This window comes from Diplotaxodon limnothrissa, linkage group LG13, assembly GCF_057381915.1.
Source record: "Diplotaxodon limnothrissa isolate DT_005_m linkage group LG13, D_limnothrissa_male_GT1.1, whole genome shotgun sequence".
Taxonomy (NCBI): domain Eukaryota; kingdom Metazoa; phylum Chordata; class Actinopteri; order Cichliformes; family Cichlidae; genus Diplotaxodon; species Diplotaxodon limnothrissa.
This window is the reverse complement of record NC_140608.1, coordinates 7,216,564-7,241,618: the sequence shown is the minus strand read 5'-3', so window position 1 is coordinate 7,241,618 and position 25,055 is coordinate 7,216,564. Positions and strand designations below refer to the sequence as shown.

At 41.6% G+C, this 25,055-nt stretch overlaps 1 protein-coding gene across 1 annotated transcript in view; it reads left to right on the top strand.

The window, feature by feature from the left end:
• Positions 1–7,920, top strand: part of adss2 (adenylosuccinate synthase 2) — a 31,235-nt gene extending 23,315 nt beyond the window's left edge. The window contains exons 9-13 of the mRNA XM_085369719.1: positions 796–950; positions 1,348–1,472; positions 2,125–2,222; positions 2,479–2,628; positions 2,738–7,920. Of these exons, the coding sequence (XP_085225845.1) occupies positions 796–950; positions 1,348–1,472; positions 2,125–2,222; positions 2,479–2,628; positions 2,738–2,790 (581 nt within the window). The 3' untranslated portion in view covers positions 2,791–7,920. The remainder of the gene's footprint in view (positions 1–795; positions 951–1,347; positions 1,473–2,124; positions 2,223–2,478; positions 2,629–2,737) is intronic.
• Positions 7,921–25,055: the final 17,135 nt, after the last annotated feature.

Here is a 25,055-nt window from a genome sequence, read left to right as displayed (position 1 = left end):
GATCAGAATTAGAGGGCCTCTTTAACTGTTCTCATAATACTTTAAAGTATGACAATTTGATTGTTCCTTTCATTAAATGATACGGTAGACTTAACCATAATATCTCTCTGTAAGAGCATAAACCTGTCATTGAGAGCAGATTAAATTACAGTCAAAGTTCAACATGATCCAGAGACGATGCCTGTAGTTTCTGTGGTGTCAGAGCGAAACACATCCCCTCTTTCTGACAGGCTGGATCTACACATGATCAGAACATGTCACATGGGAGCATGCAGGGTGTCGGCGTTTACATAAAGAGCACTTTGACAGGACACGCTTGATGGTTTAGACACCAAAACTGCTGTTTGATTACACAACAGTCTCTCCTCACAATGGGTTTACCTCCATGTCAGCAGCCTCCAGCAACTGGTTTTGTGATCCCAGCACTTATTTGCTTTTAAAAATTTCCAAGCATGTCATTTTCCTGATTGATTGTTCTGTTTGTGTCGGTCTGTCTGTATGTTTCCTAAGGTGCAACCGCAGGTCTAATCAGACAACAGGACAGACTAGGAAAATTACTTTAAATTTAACTGAGTGTCACGTAGAAGCCATCTGGTTTCTAGTCCAGTCACAGCTTGTTTTGCAGGTTTTGTCACAAATCTCTGGACAAATATGAAAGCCTTTGTACAAATCAGTACAAATCAGGACACTTGCTAAAACAAGCCTGCGATGACATCACCTTTTCAGAGCTCACACCAGTAAAGGAGATGTGACATGAGAAAGTATGACCCGACTTCACCTCTGGTGTCGTTGCAGGAACGTACCCGTTTGTGACGTCGTCCAACTGCACGGTGGGCGGGGTGTGCACGGGCCTCGGGATGCCGCCTCAGAACGTCGGCGAGGTTTATGGGGTCGTCAAGGCGTACACCACAAGAGTGGGCATCGGTGCTTTCCCCTCAGAGCAGAAGAATGTACGAGCACACACCGATACGAAATATAAACACGATAAAAGTTTGGTTCAGATCGGGTTTTATTTTTAATAAGCACGACTTCATATTTCACATGGAGAATTAAAAGCTGCACGTTACATACACATTAACTGTTTCGTACATACAGTATCTACTGTGTCTGCATGGTTAAAACATGGCCTAATCACTTAATTTGTCTGTGTGAAATATGAGTAGATTTTCAAATAGCACCACCTGGAGGAGTTTTGCCACACTGCCAGCAGTAAACCAGCTGTAGCTTAGAATTCGTTTCAAAGATTTAGAGACAAATTTAGAGTATTTTTGTTTTCTGCGATTGCAAACATTTACAGAAAACCTACATAAGAACTGATGTTCAAGTTTAGACTCTTGTTTTCATTAGGAGATCGGAGACCTGCTGCAGACTCGAGGGAAGGAGGTCGGCGTGACCACAGGCAGAAAACGACGGTGCGGTTGGCTGGATCTGGTGCTCATCAAATATGCACATATGATTAATGGCTTCACTGCGTGAGTTTTAAATCATTTTTTTGTATATTTTAAGAGAAAAGAAAGTATTTTAGAGTAGAGTCACAACTCCAGTTAGGATGCTTGGGCACCTTAGGGCACAGTCGCAACACTTTGGCGAGATTATGTCACTAAGTTGGTTTTGTGTCCCTACAGAAGGAAGTTTCTGTATCTTTGATTATTGTATCTAAACACTTCAGGACATCATGTAACCTGTTTATATGTTATATGAAGTATTTAGAGGAAGAGAAGAAGAGAGGGAACTGCTCTGTTAAAAGCTTACATGGATATAAGGGAGTTTTTCCTTCCCACTGTCGCCAAAACACTTGGTCATATGGTCGGGGATTTCTCTGTTATCTCTGTATTATTGCAGGATCTTGACCTTACTATACAAAGCACCTTGAGGCAACTGTTTTGTGAATTGAATTGAATATTGTGATGTGACGCTAATAGGTTTTAGGACCGCTAATAGGTTTTGCCGGTGACTATTATTCATTTTTAAAAAGTCTTGTTTTTCTTGTTTTCTGACAGTTTTTCATCCCTTTTGTCACATTTTGTTTAAAGCAGATTTGTTTTATCTGTTTACTGATTTACTGTAAAAATATATAAAGTATCTTTATCCAGTTGTTGTAAAGCTGTCCGTCTTCTCTTTCAGTTTAGCTCTCACCAAACTCGACATACTTGACGTTTTCACCGAGATCAAAGTGGGCATAGGGTACAAAGTCGACAACCAAACTATACCTCACTTTCCAGGTGAGGAAAAATTTGAACATGTGAGCTATGTTAATGAATTTTGTTTTGCTTGGTAGTCTTAAACTGGATCTTGGTAGGTGGAGAATCTTCTGCCTTCATGGGAGATCATCGGGCAGCCTTTTCTCTTCTTCCAGTCTATTTGATCATTTACAGAGAGCTCCGTTTTCAGAGAGAACACATCGATCTGTTGCTGTTGCCCTTCGAGTGATTCCTACTGTCAAGTTAATGGTGTGATGCTGTTATTGATTTGTGCCAGCCAATCAGGAGGTGCTGCAGCGTGTGGAGGTTCAGTACGAGACCCTGCCCGGCTGGGACAGCGACACTTCGGCCGCTAGAAGCTTCGAGGAGCTGCCCGAGAACGCACAGAAATACGTTCGCTTCATTGAGGAGCATGTGGGAGTGCCTGGTAAGAAGTCACGCATGGAAGTGCAAGAACTGATGAGCAGCTTTTTAAATTGATAGATTTTCAGTATTTCCCCTAAGATGATTGCTTCTTCTGCTTCTCACCTCATCAGTCAAATGGATCGGAGTAGGGAAGTCCCGGGAGTCCATGATCCAGCTCTTCTAGACAAATGGAAAGAAACACAGCCTACCTACCTGCTTTAAACCTCCAAACAAAGACGCCACCGTCATCAGACTGTGCCGGACTGGACTTCTCCAGTCTGTTTGGATTTTTAACAGTTTTAAACTTTATTAAAACAGCATCACAAGGCGCTCTGCTAACATTGCAGCGTTTTGTTTCATATACAACACACTGGGCAACGCCAGCTGCCATCAGGTGAGGGCGTGAAGGAACGGCCACGAGACACGCAGGCACCGGATCGCTCGTTTGGTTGAACACATTGTTTGACTGTATTTTGGTTGATCTATGCTGTGATTTTAACGCGCTGTGTTTTCCCCCTCAGCACTTTAGATGCTTTGGACTGTATGTGCTTTATGTTTTATTCTTCCAGGTGTACGGCGCATCCTCACACGATAAAGGGATCGGTTTATATTTTAAATGTGTCTTTCTGTGTTCTCAGTGTTAAAACTTGCCTTGTCATTCAACTCCAAAAAAACAAAAACAAAAAAAAACCTAGCTTTTAAATTTTTTCCGTAGCTAGCGGTTGCTTCCACTGATCGCTGTGGGAACGCTTGAGTTTTAAGGATTAATCTCAGCAGGTGAGCTCTCCTCTAACCACTAACAGGCACAGAAATGTTAATGTAACTTAGATTTTCGAAGTAAACAAATCAAATTAGTCTGTCAGCACTTTTCCACGCCTCACATTCTTGTGATTAATGTTGTTTTGTCTTTGCACTGTCAGCACATTGTTCTGGTAACATGGGATGAAGGCAATGATTCGATGTATGCTGTTTTTTTTGTTTTTTTGCCCAGTTTTCTGCAAGACTGTAATTCCACAGTCTTGATTTAGAGTACTGCATTGAATCCCCACCTTAGTGGATGACGACATTGTTTGCATTTACAGTTCTGTGCAATGAAGACATTTTGTGTGTTGGATCAAAAGGTGATCATGAGAAGAGACACAAAAAAGTTTCAGCTTTTATTCAGTATACATTAAATAAACTTTAGATTTCCTGTTTCTTCACTGGTCATGCCTTTACAGGATTTTACTGCACCATCATGTAGTTGTCAGATTTGTTGGGGTTTTCAGGTTTTTAAGTGCATGGTCATTATGTATCCTGCTGAAGTCCTTTGTTGAGGTGGTGGTGTGCTTTGGATTATTATCTTGCCACATAATAAAGATCCTCCTGATTATTTTGGATGAATTTCTTTGTAAATTGTCAGAGTATGTTTTTGGAGACTTCTTCATTCATTTTGCTACTGCAGTCATGATCAATGAAAGCGACGGAGCCCAAGCCATGACAGCACCTCCACCGTGCTTTATAAATGAGCTTGTATGTTTAGGATCATGAGCAGATCCATGCTTTTCTGCAGACACTGGTCTTTCCATCTATATGGTAGTAGTTAAGCTTTGTCCCATCAGGCCATAAAGCTGTTCCCTAACTGATGGAGCTCATATCTGTACAGTTTTGTAAATTGCAATCCTGTTTTTTGATTTTTGCTGCTGGTGAGTGGTTGGCATCTTGCAGTGTGGCCTCTGCATTGCTGTTCTCAAAGTCTCATTAGTGTTTTGGGGGTTTCCTTGCTGCTTTCACCATTTGTGTTTTATCAGCTCTTGTTTTTTGTTTTGTTTTTTTTTAGCTTGGAGAGCCATTTAGATGCCTGTTGCTCTGTACATCATTTCTTTTTCAGGACAATCCAGATACTTTTACTGACTTTGCTCAGCTTCTTTCCAGTTTCTCAGCTTCAGAATAACATGCTTTTCTCACTGGTCTTCATGTTGGTCTACCCAGAGGTGAAAGCTTAAACTGAGAGGAGATATCCATGATTAAACAATGGACCTTGTGGAACAACACTGTACCACAAACTCACCCATGGTTAGCTGTGGGGGAAAAAAACTACAACTTTAGAAAAAAGTGAATAAAAATGCAGCTGTGAAATGAGTGTGAGCAACAGGAAACATGCTGTATGAATGTGTGAGCAGTTTAAACATTTTGGTCAGCCCAGCTCAAAAACATCTGTGCCTATTTGAAGTATGGAAGAAAAGCTGCGACTGTGTAAGTTTAGAGACTTAAGTGTCACAGAATCTGAGCAAGCTTCACCATTAAATTCATGTTTAAATATGTACAAAACCCAGTGGTGTTTAAAATTCTCAGTAAAGAGTGAATATAAAATTAGATTTGAACGTGGGCTTACTCTCTGTGCAAACTTGCACAAGGGGAGTCGAGGAATCTGTGTTGGGCTACTGATGTAAGATATCACTGACATCCGCACACAGAGGTTGGTTTGATCTTCCAAGAATTGTGACGACATTTTCTGGAGAATTAATTGATCAGTGTGCTGCGATTTTGTAAAAGTTAAACTTAACCTGTTCCTGGTTATAGAGTCTAACCCAGCTGTCATGACGCAAGAGGCAGGATGCACCCTGGACAAGTCGCCAGTCCATCACAGTCAATACTTAGAGACAGACAGCCGCTCACACTCACATTCATACATATGATCAATTTAGAATCACCCATTAGCCTAACCCCATGCGTGCCTTTGGACTACAGAGAACCCAAATGGACGGTGTGAGGCCCAGACTGTGCCGCTCATCTAGATGTAAATACCAGGAAATAAAAGCTGAAACTCTGATCTCTCTTCTCATGTTCATCATTCAATCTCACACACAAATGTCTTCAGTGCACAGCAAAAACAAGTTAATGCTGTATGCTTTTAAACTTGTGTGTCTCCACTGATCAAGAGGGAAACTGGGCTGCTCTTGTTGGACTTGGAGCTAATAATGAATAACATTACTTTTACTGAGACAAAACTGAGTCGGCGTGCATACAATGAATGTCAGAGCAATGAAAATCAGAAAAATGGTATACGTGCCCACACAGTACTAGCAAGCTGGGTACAACTGCAACAGTTTCTGAAAGGTATTATCTCTGTGCTATTTAATATACTGTGTCTACATGGCGTATTATTACTTACGATAGCTACGTGTGGTTACATATTTGGGAATGTTCACGTTCTGCCATGAGTTGGATTTAATACAGTACTGTAAATGATGCAGAAACAGCTCTGATTTTGTTTGTAAACCTAAATTTGAACACTGTTTCTTTTTTAAAGGTGTTGTTAAAGAAAACAGTCCAGCATGAACTGATACAGTGACTTCAATGGGTCTTCTTTTAAACTGAATAAAAAAATAAAATAAAGGGGTCTGTAAATTAAAAAAACAACAACTATATAGTTTGTCTACAAGGTGATTTGGCTTTTGAGGCAAAAAAGGGTGAATGAAACCAGAATCTGGATCTGGCAACCAGACCTCAGAGGAGATGTGAGGTCACCGCAGGAAAAATGGTAACGTGTCTAATCCTGCGTTCGTATTTCTTACTCCAACGTGGGCGTGCTCACAGACCAATGCAGCAAGGCCGCCACGACAGCTGCTTTAGTAGCCGCATTGTTTGAATTGTGTTAATCAGGTGGAGATTCCACGTATGGGTATAAATGAACAGTTTAGATCGGTTTGCTTTGTGCCATCATCAGAGTGTATTTAATATCATCTGCAGCCATTCTGTCGAAGGTTTAAAGGAAGCAGCTGATGCAACATTTTCCCACTTGGTTCAAATGTTGCAGCATGAACATGGTGGTAGTCTTCCACTTTGTTGTGTAAATCGGCTTTATTTATTGTTTGATCTCATCTTAAGATGTCTGGATTTGAATGTTGAAAGAGTTTTCATGTTACTAAGTAAAGCTCTTCCATAACGTTGTGGCTCAGACATACTTTTAAAACAAGTGTGACACCTCGTACCTCCCTCCACATCGTGTGTGAATCGAGTCTCTGGATGTAAAAATATTTCAGGACACTGGGATAATATTTTCTGGAAAACATGATGACGTTGTGTGGCAGTACTTCATGTTTCAGTTTGTATGCATATGTGATGATATGATGAGAAATGTTCAATCTTCCTTAATCTCGCAATAGCCAAAAACAAAAACCCCAAATACTAAGAGTTCTTGGATCCAGATCTGGACCTACTGCAGAAGTTAATCACTTTTAATATTTTGAGCAATCCTGCTAACAAACTGAACCCATTGCATAACCTTCTTGGCAATCACAGGAAAAAAGAGAAAGCAGAGGTCTGAATTATCCCCAATTTTTATCCTAATGAGGTGTCGATTCATGGAAGGATGGTGCAGACGGAGTTTAATCATTTTCGCAGCAGCAGCAGCTTTAAAGCTGAGCTGTTTTAAAGCTTCCAGGGTTGAGTTTTGATGTTATTTACAAGCTGGACGAGGTGCTTCGACATGAATGAATCGACTTGACATGAATGTAGCATTTAATCAGACCTCAGAAAGCTCACAGAGCAAATAACGCCTGTGTTTACAGGCTACACATGACATGTAAACAAAACTTTAGGAGTACAATTCAGTTGAATCTTCCTTTAATGAGCTGCAGGCGGCTGCTCTGATCCAAGGTGAACGTTGGAAATTTCACACAGACAAATAAAATTTACCATCACGAAGAATACTCTGCTCTGTATTTTTAAAACCACCTTTTCCAAAGCAAAATAATTAAACTGGTGATGGAAGTTATATGATACTGTATATGATCTGCCTCTCATCTGGTGTCCTAGACATCGCACTTATACAGTGAGGACATTAAAAAAAAAAAAAAAAATTGTATTTTTTGTGTTTCTGTTGTTTGTGACTCACTCAACGAAAGTTGGTTTTTCCTCATATACTCTTATAAGCAGAAAAATGGTGTTTTCTGATTTCCTGATTGTCTCCTGCTTCTGTCTGTCCACAGCAGATGTTGGCACGTTTGCTCTCATGAACTCTCTGAGCCTTTATTTCCTTTTTCTTAACAGCAGCTCTGACTTTTTTTTTTCTTCCAGCTGCTGTTTCGAGCGAACTTTTATCCCTTTACTTGTCCAAACTGCCTGAATCATAAACAGACTAAATGGCTGCATGCGCACAATGTTCACACGAAACCTTACCATGTTACACTGCCTCTTTTTGTCCTTAACACTTTTAAACACAGTTTTCCTTTTCAGGTTATAAAAAAAGTCTCCACATCTTGATATTCCTCCTGTACTGCTCGTGTATTTTGTGACTTTGGGATCTTGACTGGAATTTCAAATAAAGTTCTTCGGGTTTAAACAACATTTCGCTGCAGAGTATTTCTTCAGATCTGAGGAATGTCTGGCACCGATGAAAACCAGATTTTATCAGACCTCTCCGTCAGTGTGATCTTATAAACTTTAAATCTTGAAGTTTTGCTTTTAACCTTGATGGACTCTTGCATGCTTATAAGACACCTTGGCCTGGAAACTTTCCTTAATTTTGATTGCTGTCAGGTGAATTTCTTTGGGGGGGGCTGATGTGGGGATACATCTCTTGTATTTTTTGTGTTATGTTTGTATCACTTTACTTTGCGTGTGTGTGTGTGTGTGTGTGTGTGTGTGTGTGTGTGTGTGTGTGTGTGTGTGTCTGTACATGTTTACATATCCTTGTGGGGACCAAACATTGGAAGATTACTTGTGGGGACCAACAGCCCTTATAGGGACAAAGTCCCCGTTCCCATGAGTTTGAATTTTTAAGACTCAAAACATAGTTTTAGTGTCAGGATTACAATTAGCTTAGATACAGTTATCACAGTGTTTCCAATTATCAAGAACTGGAGTGACAAATTCAAAGAAGACACTCTGTACAGAAACAACATTGGGAGAGGTAGAAAGTGAAAGATTTCAAAGACTCTGGACAGAAAACTAGTGAGAAATTTGTCTAAAGACCCCAGAACAGCTGAAAAGATACTCGTTAATGTTTTGCCAACTCAAGAATGTAGTCTCAAAAAGGCAACAGGAGTGGACTGTGAGGTTGCAGATCAGTAAAACCTTCACACCTTGAAGTAGGACAACCTGGACAAAACTCATGTACTGGAACGTATTGGAAGCACGTTCTTAATTAAGTTAGGTGAGGTGAAATTACAGTTCTTTGGATACAGAGATGCTGCTTATGCTTGGAGAACAAAGAACACCATCCCCACATTTAAACACGGTGGTTGGAGTATTTTGAGAACTGAAGACCGAGGTCCACCCGAGAAGACTATTGATTAAGAGAGATTTGCCAAAGAAGAATGGGATTGCTCAGGAGATGTGTGCGAGACTTCTACAAACATGTGTGAAAGAATGGGTTGTTCCCAGGAGCTCAGTGAATTCCAGTGTGGTAGTGTGATCAGCTGCAACCTGTGCAACTACTAAATATTGCACAATATTGAAAGACGTGAGACTTGAAAACTAAACGACTACAGGCTGTTCCAGTATACAATTATCTATTAGCATAGGGGGATAATCATTTTAACCCTTGTAGTAAAAAAAAAAAAAAAAGCTGCATTTAACTTTTGTCTTAAACACCAGGTGACTATTGGAAGAAAGACTTTTATAAAACCTTTAATTTCAACCAGAATCTCTTCAGCATGAAAAGAGTTTTTAATTTGTTTTTTAAGGTCTTTTGCAAAGGAGATCAGGGCTTTACTGTTCCATATTTATGAAACAAGCAAAGCATTCACATCAAGACCTTTTCATAACTTTTAAATCAAATATTGCTTTTTAGTTGCTGTTACGTCACTTTATTTTAATCTCTTAGCTGCGCAGCGCTTCAATAAACACCTGGTGCTTTTAAATGTCCTTACAAACACATTGACTTACCTATTTTCCTTTTTGTTGCTGATCCTTGCACAATAATTTCGCAGCATGTGGCAGATACAGAGCAACAGTAAATTTGCAGACCAGAGGACAACTTGTTTTGATCAAATCTAGGTTGCAGCTTATTGTCTACCTTATCACAGCTGGAAATAACAGTTTTAAATTGCTTTTGGGAGAGTGGATGGTTTAGATTTCCTGATATACATGCTCTTATATGCATAAATGACAACTGCAATCGCATTTTGCCCAGTTTTTATTTTCTTGTCTCTCACTCTGGTTTAATGCCTGGGATCAACTGCAGGCTAAATCCAAACTCATTTTATTTTTCTTTCTTTTAACCTATTGTTTCTGCAACAGTAACTAGCTTCATTTCTAAAACTGCAAAAAGCATGCTAAAGTTCTTTTTATGGAGAAAATTTAATGTCACTATTTTTTTTTGAAAATATGGGTTTTGACGTGAAACCCACATTGACCTGCCTGGGTCCATAATATAGGCTACCTCAAATAGAGTGTGCAGTGTTGTTAGTTGTTCTTTATTCATGAATGTATCTGCTTCTCATTAATAGGAGTTTGACAACACATCTTTACAGCACACATGCTGGCCTGTCATAGCAGGAATTTCACAGTTATTAATGGTTCTCTATTGATACAGTAACGCTGAAGGCAGCAGTTAAATCTAGTCACACTAGCAAGGTGAAACAGAATCTTGCTAGTATTCCTGTATTCATTACACTTCCAGCACTTTGAGTGATTAGATATCCCATTTACAGTGGCTTGCAAAGGTATTCAGCCCTCTTGAACTTTTCCACATTTTGTCACATTACAACCACAAACATGTATCAATTTTTTTTGGAATTCCACGTGAAAGACCAACACAAAGTGGTGTACACGTGCGAAGTGGAACAAAAATCATACATGATTCCAAACATTTTTTACAAATAAATAACTGAAAAGTGGGGTGTGCATAATTATTCAGCCCCTTGAGTCAATACTTTGTAGAACCACCTCTTGCTGCAATTACAGCTGCCAGTCTTTTAGGGCAGCGGTCCCCAACCCCCGGGCCTCGGACCGGTACCGGTCCATGAGTCGTTTGGTACCAGGCCGCGAGAGTTGAGGCTCAGGTATGAAATGTATGGTTTTCAGGGTTTTTATCGGTTTTCAGCGTTATTTTGTTATTGTTTTTATCGTTAACTCGGTTTTCCTGGGTCTTTTCACGTGTGTTATGAATAAATCTTCTTTTTTCGGTACCGGTACTAGTTTTATTTTGTTGTATTTACCCGCGACACCTTAAAGGCCGGTCCGTGAAAATATTGTCGGGCATAATCCGGTCCGTGGCGCAAAAACGGTTGGGGACCGCTGTTTTAGGGTATGTCTCTACCAGCTTTGCACATCTAGAGACTGAAATCCTTGCCCATTCTTATTTGCAAAACAGCTTCAGCTCAGTCAGATTAGATGGATAGTGTTTGTGAACAGCAGTTTTCAGATCTTGCCACCGATTCTCGATTGGATTTAGATCTGGACTTTGGGCCATTCTAACACATGGATATGTTTTGTTTTAAACCATTCCATTGTTGCCCTGGCTTTATGTTTAGGATCGTTGTCCTGCTGGAAGGTGAACCTCCGCCCCAGTCTCAAGTCTTTTGCAGACTCCAAGAGGTTTTCTTCCGAGAGTGCCCTGTATTTGGCTCCATCCATCTTCCCATCAACTCTGACCAGCTTCCCTGTCCCCGCTGAAGAGAAGCACCCCCAGAGTATGATGCTGCCACCACCATATTTGACAGTGGGGACGGTGTGTTCAGAGTGATGTGCAGTGTTAGTTTTCCATTTTGGTCTCATCTGACCAGAGCACCTTCTTCCACATGTTTGCTGTGTCCCCCACGTGGCTTGTGGCAAACTGCAAACGGGACTTCTTATGGTTTTCTGTTAACAATGGCTTTCTTCTTGCCACTCTTCCATAAAGGCCAACTTTGTGCAGTTCACGACTAATAGTTGTCCTATGGACAGATTCCCCCACCTGAGCTGTAGATCTCTGCAGCTCGTCCAGAGTCACCATGGGCCTCTTGGCTGCATTTCTGATCAGCGCTCTCCTTGTTCGGCCTGTGAGTTTAGGTGGACGGCCTTGTCTTGGTAGGTTTACAGTTGTGCCATACTACTTCCATTTCTGAATGATCGCTTGAACAGTGCTCCGTGGGATGTTCAAAGCTTGGGAAATCCTTTTGTAGCCTAAGCCTGCTTTAAATTTCTCAATAACTTTATCCCTGAGCTGTGTGGTGTGCTCTTTGGACTTCACAGTGTTGTTGCTCCCAATATTCTCTTAGACAACCTCTGAGGCCGTCACAGAGCAGCTGTGCTGTGAGAGACTGGCAGCTGGAATTGCAGCAAAAGGTGGTTCTACAAAGTATTGACTCAGGGGGCTGAATAACAACGCACACACCCCACTTTTCAGTTATTTATTTGCAAAAATGTTTGGAATCATGTATGATTTTCACTTCACTTCTCACATGTACAGCACTTTGTATTGGTTGATTGTGGCTGTAATGTGACAAAATGTGGAAAAGTTCAAGGGGGCCGAATACTTTTGCAAGCCCCTGTAGTTTAACATATTTAAATATGTCTGGTCGATGCACAAAATTATAGTTAAACTCAGAAACGTGAGGGATTGTCACTTATAATAATAATAATTTTATCTATTCATTATTTATATTTAATAATAATTTATCTTTATGTTTATTTAGTTCATTTATCACATGAAAATTTCACTCCTTCTTTCTTTTTTCTTTTAAATAAATCAAACAACTAACCAGAGAGACATAGGTTAAAGTCACAGCTTATATAACATTTAAGGAAGTTTAAATTAACTACAACTGATGCAAATTAACAACTAATATATTGTACAACCTTGCGAAAAAACATTTTTTTCAGTATAGTTACCAGTTTATTGCATGCAATGCACCACCTAGTGGCAGGTTAATGAGAGAAAATGCCCCCCTGAGTTTATTCCAAACAGGTCCTGGATGATTTAGAAAATGACAAATTTAAATAAATATTCAAAACAACATTTTAAATACAAGTAAAAAGCTGCAGATGAAATTGGATTCAGCTGAATAAAGTTACAGAAACAAAGCTTTGGTTTCCAAAAATACCAGAAGATTAAAGATTTAGATTCAGAGGGAAACAGAGCCCAGATGTGGCACAGACAGAAGCACGAGACTTTAAAAAGTGTTACACAGGTGTGCAGAGTTAGGGAGTATTGAGCTGCATCTGACTGAACCGACTGAAGTCGTATTAGATTTTGGAGAAGCTTTCAGGCAGTTCAGCTGCATTAATATTTGTTAATTAATACTGTGGTGACTCCCAACGAAAACATGAGCTTCTCCACTTCCAGCCTGGCCTCCTGTGTTTTTATTAGTGCCAGACTAGACATCACTGCAGTCTTGGAAACCCAGCAGGCGTTCCTGCACATTCCTGTTAATACTGTTAAGTTTATGGATGATCTTTAAAAATTTGAAAACAATTTACAATAAAATCAGTTTAGTATCTTTTTTTTCCCTAAAATCAACATGTGGCTCTTTGTTGTATTTTTTATACATTATCGAAAACCTTCCTGGGCCTGTGTGGAAAAAGTAACTGCCCTTTTTGATAAAAACATGAATTAAATGATTAACTGAGTTTTTTTGGAAAGCTGAGTTAAATTGATTTAGCCACACCCAGGCCTGAACAAAATCACCGACATCTGTCAGTGCAGAAAGCTTTGATTCTATAAACATGAACTCATTTCAACCATAGGGTTTAATATGATGTCGGCCCACTCTTTGCAGATATAACACCACCAACTTTCCTGGAAATACTTTCCACAAGGTTCAGGAGTGTGTTTATAGGAATTTTTGACCATTATTCCAGTAGAGGGTTTGTGACGTCAGACACTAATGTTGAATAAGAAGGCCTGGCTTGGACTCTTCGCTCCAGTTCATTCTAAAAGTGTTCTGTTGGGTTGAGGTCAGGACTCTGCAAGCCAGGCGAGTTCTTCCTACAGTGAGTGTGGTGGAAACTCGCTGATCCATGTTTTAATTAGCCTTGCGTTGTGTAGTTGTGTTTGCTCATGTTGGAACAGGAAGGGGCCATCCCCAAAATGTTCCCACAAAGTTGGGAGCATGAAATTGTCCAAAGGGCCACAAGGGTTGTTCTCCTGGCAAATCCAGACTCATCCATCAGACTGACAGATAAAAAAAAAAAGATGGAGTTGTCATTCTAGAGAACACTTCGCCACTTCTCTAGAGTCCAGCGGCGGTGTGCTTTACAGCACTGCATCCAGTGCTTTGCATTGCACTTGGTGATGCAAGGCTTGGATGCAGCTGCTTGGCTGTGGAAACCAATTCCTTGAAGCTCTCTCTGAATCCGAAGCACTGTGTTGCTGAATTGGTGTTGTTCCAAATGGCTTTCACTATGTGATAATACCATTAACAGCTTATAACCTTACTTTATCCTTATAAATGATTGACCCAATCGTTTTTTAATCTGCTTCTGTGGTCTTTGCCAAATGTAAAAAATAGTTTTCTACATAAGCACTAGAGGGAGCCATTTGACTGCAAATGAGTGCAAAACAAATGACCAGCGAGGTCATTTTCTCTCCTCGGGATTTTTTCCCCCTGTGCAGATATATATAATTCCACAGAAAACCAAATAAACCACACAAAACTAAACTCAAATCTCAAATAAAGGGGTTTGCATTAGCCTCTCTGCCCCCTTTATTTGTATTGACTTTTGCTGTGACCGCAGATTGGCTTTAACCACAGCCTCACCTGCAACTCATTTCCCTGCTTTTGCCAAGCTTCCTCTCCTTATTTGACTGCATCTGAATGCCCCAACAACCTCTAAAAACTCACAAAAACTCACAGAGGAATCGTCCAGATGCGCCTCGCTTTCATGACGAGTACAAAAACACCTCGCCTGCATGTTTATTCATCACCGAGCTCACAAAACTCCTCAGCTGCCCAGAGTGAGGCCATCCTGTTTAATAAAGTGTGTCACCTTGAAGTGCACAGAAACACACGCAGTGGCATCTGGCACGAAGCCTGGCCTTTTTACGTATTGTGTGACTATGTTGATGAGAGGTTGGGAGGCATCTCAGCAGGCTGGAAGGCACCACTGCCCCACAGTTTGGTCTGGAGGTGCACAAACACCTCTCCGCCTTCCTCTTCCTCACCCCTCAACATCTCTCACCTCTCTTCTTCATGCACAGCTCATTCAATGCTGTCTACATAACTCAACCTCCATACTCCACCAATAACCCCTTCAACCTCCCTGCCCCCTCCTCCCCCTTCATTTGAATCCCACAGTGAGGCCTCTTTGTCCAGCAGCTGCATTGTGCTGCGAAGGGAAGCTCAGTAAATGGACAAGCAAATGAGTTTTCAGTCGACTGTGGTGTTTGGACACACACTCAGCCTCATGTGCACAAACATACAAGCAAATCACCCATTCAGGAAGCTTTCAGTGTCTTATTGAGCTGAATATCTGTTTGTTGCTTGTCTCTAATCTTGGACCTGGAAACAGAGGCCTCTATAAGAAAGGGAAGACAGTGGCTAGTACACTTTTGACCATATTCACTGTGATCTCCATCTTTGAGGCTTGATCCTTTTCATTTAATATTTTGTTAAATCTTCATTTCTCTGTTAAATGCTGGGACTTGTGGTCACCAGCTTCTTCTGTCAGCCATTTGGCTCCTGGCAGGTAGTGCAAAACTGTGTTTATCTTATCCTTTTATTTGAAACAGCTGCCTGCTGCAGCTGGAAAAGTAACGAGAGCAGAATGAGAGCGAACCAAAACAGGAAACTGTGGGCTGTGAGGCCAAAACATGGAGCTGAAAGATGGTAAAATGTTCCACATAGCAGATCTGGGCTCCTCTCTGCAAGCAGCTTGCTTCACCTTGCGCATACGATTTATTCATTTAAAGAAATAAAAATGTCAACTGGCTGTAACCTTTCTGGAACTCTGAACTGAGATTTAACAAACTCAAAAAAGAAAATTGTCTTAAAATTATCTTAAATATATTATTTTGTTTTCGATTAAAAAAAATTGGAAAACTGACACAGTTAAGTAAATAAGTTATTTCTTTTTAACACCTAGCATACAGAGGAGGAAGTAAATTTTTTCTATCATCTCTTATAGTTAAAGGAATAGTTCAGTAAGTACACATATTCACTTTCTTGCATCTACAGCACTTTTTTAGAAGTATTAATCCAACACTGAATTTGGAGAAAGTGAGCTTAAGCTTTATATGAAAGGCTTGAAACATAAGAAACAGCTGGCCCGCACTGGCACCTAACCCTGAAAAACCCTGCAAAAAAAAATTGTCATTTTTACACTTGAGCTCCTGTTAAGGTAAAAATAAACGTGTTAATTAACCTAAAAGGTGCTGGTTATATTTGTACAGGCTGCAATAACTTATTGTTCTAAAGTTTGCAGCCATAGACTGAGATCTGAAAATGCACCATGCTCATCATTTCAGCCGTTGCTAAGCTGGTGTTTTGAAAGTGGTTGTGATGAACGAGGTGCAGATCTCACTTAGAACCTTAAAGCTCGCTGCTTTCGCCTCCTCTTTGGTTCTCAGTGTGACCAGAATTGAGTAAATAAAGTTAATGTTCCTAATGTTCTAAGACCATAAAGCCATCAGGAAAGTATTTAAGGAGGTTACAGAGGTCAACTGTGCTCGTTTTTAGAAGCAGACAACTTGCTCCCCTAGTGGCTGCTAAAAAGAAAAGAAGTTTAAGAAGCTTCTCAGTTATCATTGCTTTTCAGAGTCAGGTGCTATATACATCTTTTATATACAGTCTTGCAGATCTTGCATTTATCTTCTAACTCAAAAAGATTCCTAACGCCACAAACTATCTCTTTAAGTAACAGATGTGATATATTGCTGAGGTGTAAGGTGGAAACGTACGCTTGCCTGATGGTGTTTGCCCACAGCTCGTGCTATCTCTTAAGGTGGTCTGACGTGTGTGCAAAGGTCAACAGCTATAGTGGCGTTTAGGTCACACGTGTGCTTTTGTTCAGGCCGAGCTGACCGCATTTTAATGCATTCCCACATTTTAAAGGGACTTTTGACCCCCAAAATAAGTTAAAAATTAAAGATGAATAAAAACATTTTGTTCTTTTCTGGGAGTTTTGTCTTTGAGAATGTAATATCAACCACGCATGGGTAAAGTCATGCTGATGTCAGGTCTTCTATCTGAAGTTTGTAGGTTATTATTCATTTATCTACGAAATCCAGCACACAGTCTTTTATTTGCCTTTTCATTTTATCAAGCGCTACCATTTATTTGATCGCTCTGCACCACTTCTTGAGCAACCCAATGACCCTCCACCCGTGACTCTGACCCCTCTGAGGAATGCGTGGCTGTAAAAAGCCTGTAAAGTTGTTTTTATTCACCAGCTTCTTTGACCCTCCTTCACCTGCTTCAGTTTTTCTCTCCTCCTGTTTTCCAGCCCCTCCCTCCCCTCTCAGCTCCTGAACTGTGGCCGCTCTGTAAAACAGCCCGATCACAGCAGATGTGTGACGACCGGCGCTGCTAACAGCTGTCAGCTCTTATATCAGCTCCTGTTCAGCCTCTCAACCGCCCCCAGCACACACCAGCCCTCAGTTTACGGTTTCCGAACAACAATCTCGAGCAGTTGCGGTGCAAACTTCAAGGGTGTCTGCTTTTTCTTCATGTCTCTTACATATCTGTAACATCTTGCTTTTTCCTTATTCACCTAAACAAAGTAGCAAGACCAGATCAACTGTATGCTTCTATTCAAAAACAGGCAGGTGAAGAGCACAAGAGCTGCCCTTTAATTTTCAGAGGGAAAAAAGTTCTGATTGTTCTTATTATCCTATTGCATGCATGCGGGGATCTCTTTAACTTGGATGTCTTCATTTTATCCATATTTTTTGCTCTATCCCCTAATTATTCACTCAGTCTATAAAAAATCAACAAACTTCATCTGAGTTTGAAGTTTGGTTTATTTCATTTGCTCACGACGACAATCAAAAACACACTAATGTCCTGTTTCATTTGTACTATAACACATAGGTTATGTTAATGCTTTAGTTTTGTTGTCTTATTCTAGATGTTTGCCCTTGTTTTGTACTGCAGAATGTTTTTTTTTGCTTCTTCATAGACGCCAAGAGTTTGTCTAACTTTCAGAAATCCAGACAATGCTGCATTCATGCCCGCCTCACTCCGTGATTGGTCAGGTGTGTGGAGGTGTGACGGTAGGCTGGATTTGTAGCTTCTCCAGATCTCACGCTCTTCTTTTATTTCACAATGTGGTAAGTAAATCTGAGGAGTGACTGTCAGTAAACCGCATTTATGTTTCACCTACTTTTAGTAAGCCAGCGGGTTTTCTTTTAGATTCAGAAGTGGACTGCATAGTTTGTTTCAAGCGCACCCCGGCTCAAACTCTACTTGATCCAACCTCATTGTTTCTTTCTGGCATCCATCCCCTGCTCAGCATCTGGCTGCTGTCCAAGGGGCTCGCTGCTCATCTCTGGCAGCTCTGTCCCTAGCCTGTTACCCCTACTGATCCCCTCCCCTCAGCTGAAAACTCACTCCTGTCTGGCCTTTAATGTGCCCCCAGCTTCAACTCTGTTCCCACTTCCAGCCTGTAAGCTTCAACCCCCTAGCCCCGACCTCGACTCCAACCTCAGGGTCCCAGCTTCTGGCCCTGAGCTTTTACCTTCTCTCCAGCCCAGCTGCTGTCGCCTTCCCAGCCGTCCAGCCCAGCATGAGAAGCCTAGCAGCTGTTGATCAATGGGCAGCCGGGGCCAACGCCTGCCTGTCCCCTCCCCTGACCTCCTACCCTTACACACACATACACACACATGCAAGCACATCCACACACGCGCGCGCACAGAGAGATACACACACACTCACACGCTCCCTCGGGATGCAGCAGATGGGGGTCAGCCAGAGGAAAGGGTTGTGGTGCGCTACAAAGGGTTGGATTAGGTGTGTTTTCTGTGTGTCTTGGTTGTGTATGTGTCTCTTTTATGTATGTGTGTTTGTGTGTCACACAGCTTATTCCACAGTTTGTGATAAATTTGTGCGTGTGTGTGTGTGTGTGTGTGTGTGTGTGTGTGTGTGTGTGTGTGTGTGTGTGTGTGTGTGTGTGTGTGTGAGGGGCTGTGGTTGGACATTTGCTAGCCGCGTGTCCCCAGTATGGACAGGTGTTGGCGTCAGCAGTGTCCAGACTCGTTTCGGCAGCTGCTGCCACCCCGCTTCTCCACCCAGCTCTCCCCTCTCATCTCTCCCCCTCCGACAGATGTATCCACACCACCACCACCTCTCAGCTTTTTATGGGCCCAGCCTGTTTTGACTTTAAATATTTGCCCAGGAGGCGCTTGTTCTCTATGGGCAAAGAGGGATTGAAGAAGAGTGGGGTATGCGCATGAAATGACACACACGCCCATAAACAGGAGTACAGTAAAACTCCAACAGGTACAATCTACGCAAAGCAGTTATGTGTCAGAAATGTGCATATTTGCACCATTTCTTCTAGATTTCAAAGTGCAATATTAGGATGTATGCTCATTTTATTCTTAGATTATAAAGTTTTGCTGTTTCCTTACCTTTGTATTCAGATAAAAGCCTTTAATACAACCTGAAATGTTTAATTTAATCTAATGCACGGTGGTTTAACTCTTCGCTGGGGCCTTTGTGGACATTAGGTAAATTTAGTGGCTTTCCTCTGGCATGCCTAACTCCAAAAGACAAAACATTATCACAGCCCACAATTTGAGAATAAGAATGAAAGGGAGTCAGAACTGCATTTAAGATGAATAAAAGTTAGAACAATAAGATTAATCTCTTCTCACATTTTCCTAAAAGCAACAGACAAAAAGCCCCACTGGATTAATTCATTTGATTTTGCCTAAAAGTGCAGGTGTACGATATGAGAGCGCTAGAAAAAGCTTTGAGTTGGTAAAACCAGAAAAATGTTCTCTAAATGTCACTCAGTTTCAATGTGTGCAAATCAATAAACATGAATTAATGTGTTGCACTTTTATGTTTTTTAAAGGTCAGTTTTTGTATCATCTTAGAGGCTGACAGCAGGTCTTCATGTGACATAAACCATAAAGAGCCAAATAAGTATGCTTTGTCTAGGGCAGTTATTGTCCTAGTAAGAAGTCATTGTGCCCCTAAAGGTACAATCAGGTACTTTATTTTCTGAGAGTGTGCTCACACAAACACAGTCATTGTGCGTTGAATGTGAGCCCCTCCTTTTCATGTATACACACCTGGATGGGCAGTGGCTGGGGGCTGATTTTTCCTGTTTTGACTCAGCAGAATAAAAGCCTGGTAGCAGCCACACATGGCAAATAAAACTGTTCATCCAGTGATGTGCACCCCTGCAAAGATCAGCTGGCACCTGTGTGTGTGTGTGTGTGTGTGTGTGTGTGTGTGTGTGTGTGTGTGTGTGTGTGTGTGTGTGTGTGTGTGTGTGTGTGTGTGTGTGTGTGTGTGTGTATCTTTACTGCATGGTTACTCTATACCATGGGTCAGTGATATTCATAGTAAACCTCAGTCTTCGCCTACATTGCATGTTGTATTCTCAGGTCAGATGGTCCTCCCGTGGGCTCAGCCGCTGGTATATTTTTACTTATAAAGCTATTCTCAGTCTGCTTTCATCTTACCTGTGCTATTTCATGCAACGCAGCCCTGAATTTTTCTGCCTCACAGAGGTGCATATGAGAACAAAAATGTGAGAAGCAATCAGATCAAACAATGGACAGTCTTTAACGACTGAGCTCCCCTCTAAATATCCTATGTGTTGTCCAGTTTTTCCCGAAGTGTGAACACAGCAGCTAATGTTCGGGCGCGTTCACCACTGGGAAGTGGGCAAACTGCTTTATATAGAAGGCTGTCTCACCTCAACCAAACAGAGTATTTCCAGGAGTCCAAAGGTGTTTGAATTGAACTACTTCCTGTTATGTGCCCTCTTTAGGTACATACAGTATGTCCCTAAAGGCCAAGAGGGACCTGGTGGAAAAGTTGCCTGCTGTTGAAAGCCAGGGAAAAATGGTAAGTGGATGCTTGGACATAGCATGTTTTAGATAAAGTATGCCTATTTCTTCCCTTGTGTTATCATAGTTTGCTCACGTCTTTGTGTGTATATTGTGTATTTTACCATAAAAACCAAATTGAGTCGAGTCGAGCTGAGCTGAGTAGGCACTAGTGGAAAAGGGAAATCTTTTCTCCAAAAGGAACATTGTTTGCAAAGTTGCATCTGAACAAACAACGAGACTGCTGGAACAATGTAGACCAAAGTGGAAGTGTTTGGTCATGATATACAGCAGCAGGTGTGTTAAAAACCAAACGCAGCGTGTCAGTTCAAAGGTCTCAGTGCAACTGTCAAGCACGGTGATGGGGGGGTGTAATGATTTTGGCTTGTTTTGTAGCCACAGGATCTGGACATCTTGCAGTCATTGAGTCGACCATGAAATCATCTCTCTACTAATGAATTCTAGAATCAAACATGAGACCATCTGCCTGACAGCTAAAGCTTGGCCAAAAATGGGTCATGCAATAGGACAATGATCCCAAGCGCAGCAGCAAAAGAAAAGAATGAAGGTGTTGCAATGACCCAGTCAAAGTGAAGACTTCAGACTTGATTGAAATGCTGCAGCAGGACCCTAAGAGAGGCCACAAATCTCAATCAACTGAAGCAACGTTATAGAGAAATGTGGGAAAAAATGTCTCTGCAATGATGTCAGACACTGATAAAGTCATATAGTAAACAGTGGAAGTTATTGCTGCTAAAAGTGGTTCTACAAGTTGTTGACTCATGTCGTGTACTTACCTTTTTCTTCATGGCATCTTGTGAAAATCTTTTTTGTGACTGTTCACAAATCAGGACCCTAAAATGTGTCTCCAAATAAAGATTGCTGTTTGGGTAAATTATTGTCAGATCAAATTCATTAAGTGATTTTATGCCGTGCTGAGTTTACAGTTACAGTATCAAACACTGAGCTTCAGATTAAGAAAAAAAAAATTCCACCTATATCACTGTGTAAATATTGAAATAATATGCAAGCTTTTGGGCACATTCTTACCTTTTCTGCATCCAGTCAAAGTGAATTTATGATCCCCTTTGATCCTGCACAGTAGCCAAATAATTCCTCCTCCTATAAGGAACCGCCGAGCAGACGTTCAGAGAAGAAAAACCACTGCTGCTCAACCTTTTCCATGTTTTATACAGAAACAAAGGCAGATAAAGTGATGGAGTAAAACTCTACATCAACAAATGCTAATCACAAGGTGACACATGGGCGGCGAAATGTTGTGCTTTTCCAAAAATCTCTAAACACTGACTGAAGCTTCTGCTTGTGATCCCAGAGAGAGAGAGAAAGAGGAGTTAGAGAGGAATGTGGATATAAAAGAATGATATACAGTTGGGGTTTGGAGTTGAAAGATAATTAGAACAGCAGTGAAGGATTCTGCTGCTGATCCCAGAAAAAACACCTCCGCCAGCTGGGTTCAAAGTCCAGGAGGGAGAAAAGACAAGAGGAGGGGAAGACAGAGAGAGGGCCACAGGAAGGGAGAGATTTGGGGATCTAGCAGAAGAGTGGTGGAGCGCACCTTGTTGTGCCATCTGGGCCGACTCCCCCACTACAAACACACACACATATATCTCGTTCCCCTTCTCCTCCTCCTCCTCCCAGCCCATTAGGATGGAGGATTAAGGTGGTGGAAATTACAAGATGCAGCAGACAGGAGCGTACCTGGCAATACATTTAACTGTCCAGGGGAGGAAAATGAGAAGGTGAGAGAGGGGAGAAACCGAGGAAGGCTGCAAAGGAGGAGGAACAAATGAGATGGGTGGGGGGGGGGGGGGAGATAATTAGGGAAAAAGAGGACAACACGCTCACATCAGGACTGCAGAAAAAAGAAACTTTCTTCATCGCACGCTCAGCCGACTCATCTTCAAAAGTGGCAGTGTGAGCAAGAGGGTGCCAAACAGATGCTGGTACAATTGCTGCCATGCCCCCCACTCCCTACAACCACCACCACCAACAACTCTGCTCCTCACCCATTCCATCCACCTAGCCAGCCAGGGGGGCGGGGGAGGTGGGGGACTACGGCTATGGATGGCGCCCATATGGCCGCAGCTGATGGGGGTGATTGTCGGTATTGTTCACTTTGTCAGCGATCCTGGGGATGCGGGAGAGAGCTAATGATAATGCAGAGTGCAGATGTGCTCCGGAGCAGCCCAGTCGTTAAGCAACAACAGCTTGTGTTTTGTGTGTGCATGCGTGTGTGTGTGTGTGTGTGTGTGTGTGTGTGTGTGTGTGTGTGTGTGTGTGTGTGTGTGTGTGTGTGTGTGTGTGTGTATGAGGAAAAAAGAGAGTTACAACCACAGCTGCTTGCCAGCCTGTCTGCCTTCTTGTGAAGACCTTCTGGAAAGCCCACTATATGAACACACACAACCTTACATGTCACGTTGACGCACACAGACACACACACACAGCTGTTTGGTTCTTTAATGTTGATCTGCACGTTTACTCATCCAAAATGTTTCCTGTGCACAACATACAGAGCTCGAGCTTTGAGGTGTTTTATAGAAATAAAATCTTTCCAAAGTGAGTTATTTTTGGACTTTTTTAAAGCGTGTTTGCTTTGTCCACTCACTGAAAAAGTGATGCATCGATGGCATTTGGACTGATACTGACCTGCATCCAGAAACAGCCGTGAATAAATCACAGCACAGTAAGTGCTGTGTCCTTATCGAAGGAACATAGTTCCTCCTTTTATTTTTGAGTATTTACTACTTTCTCTTGTTCTGTTTATTTCCTCACATTTCCATTTACCAGACATCACCATACTGGATTGATGATCTTTTCAGCCCCTTCCCTCAAGCCAATCAGTCTTTGGATGCTTTTCTTTGGATATGATTGCAATTCTGTCAGTCTCCAGAAGTCCCGAACTAAAGGTTTCCATCAACCACATGCTGGCTTTACTCCACTACAACCAGCATCTGGACTCCAGGGGATCTTATGAAGATGTATCACGCATCAAACTGCCAAAATCCTTCTCTGCTGTAACCTCAAAAATATTCTTTAATACTACTGATCTCTGATTGAGCTGCCAGTTGTTGTTTTTGTTTTTTGTTTTTATAAAAAGTCAAGAGGACTACCAACTTAATTTTTAGTGACACAACACTCACTGGTCTTGTGCTGCTTTTCATAAAACACACTGGAATCTAAACTGGGGAAGTAAAAACTGCGGTCCAAGACAAATTTAGTGATCAGGTTGCATGCGACATTTCTTTGCATACTTGTTCCCATCATCACTCATCATTTGGTAAATGGTAAATGGTCTGTATTTGTATAGCGCTTTACTCAGTCCCTAAGGACCCCAAAGCGCTTTACACTACATTCAGTCATTCACCCATTCACACACACATTCACACACTGGCAATGCCAAGCTACATTGTAGCCACAGCTGCCCTGGGGCGCACTGACAGAGGCTTTGTGTGAACCAGTGTCTGTAAATAGTTTGCAGGGGTACACAAGTTAGTCCGTGGATTATTTCCTCATGTTGTTACACTATCCAATAAATTATATAAGCTTTGGTCTGAAGAAGCTTCTCGGATGAGAGGTGAAACGTCTTCAAGCAACTTAAAGAAGTCCAGACGCTTTTCTTTGCAAGCTCCTTTGACTACGTTGACCTGGATGACTGAGAACCTTCACAGACAAGCTTTGGTCTTGAATCTCTCCTGGTCATTTTAATGCAGAAGGTTCCGTTAACACCACTGTTAGCGACACTTCCTGACACATGGTGAAGGTTTAGGGTCAATTTTCAACATGATTAGGAAGAAAAACATACATACATCCAAGTCAGGAGGTAGTGTGGCTGGCAGATGGCACAATCACATGAATCACATCTTCAGTGTTTGAGGTCTGGGAGGGGATCATGGTTTGTTTTCAGTACATCCTTTCACATCCTAAAGCACACGTTAAAAGGCAAATTTCCCTTTTCAACCAGTCTTTTCCTTAGCTTCTTTAGCTATCCCAGTTATGCCTCCTATGAATGTGACAATACCAGCTGAGCATTTTTGCCCCTAAATTCATGACATCAATGTCCAGTGACTCCTATTGAACAATATTTGACTAATCTGCACATTAAAACCACTATGGTCCTAAGTATCAATATGTAAAGTCTTAGAAGTGAGAAGTGGTGGTGATAATGCACACTCATCCTCAGTTTTGGCCAAGCTTCAGCTTTTGGAGAGATAGCCTCATATTTGATTCTGAAATACGATTCAGAGGAGTTCATGGTTAACTCACTGACTGCAAGGTGCTCGGGTCCTGTGACTGCAAAACAAGCCCAAATCATTGCTCCTCTACCACCGTGTTTGACATTAGGTGTGAGGTGTTTGTGCTGATGAGCTGCGTTTGGTTTTCTCAAAACATGGTGCTCCACTTTCCCAACTTTGGTCTTTGTGAAGTTTTGTGGTTGCACCTCATTCATTTGTCTCTATTATCAAGTTTAGTGTTAGCCTTCAGCTTTCAGTGTCAGTTAACTGTCCTTTGGTTACTTC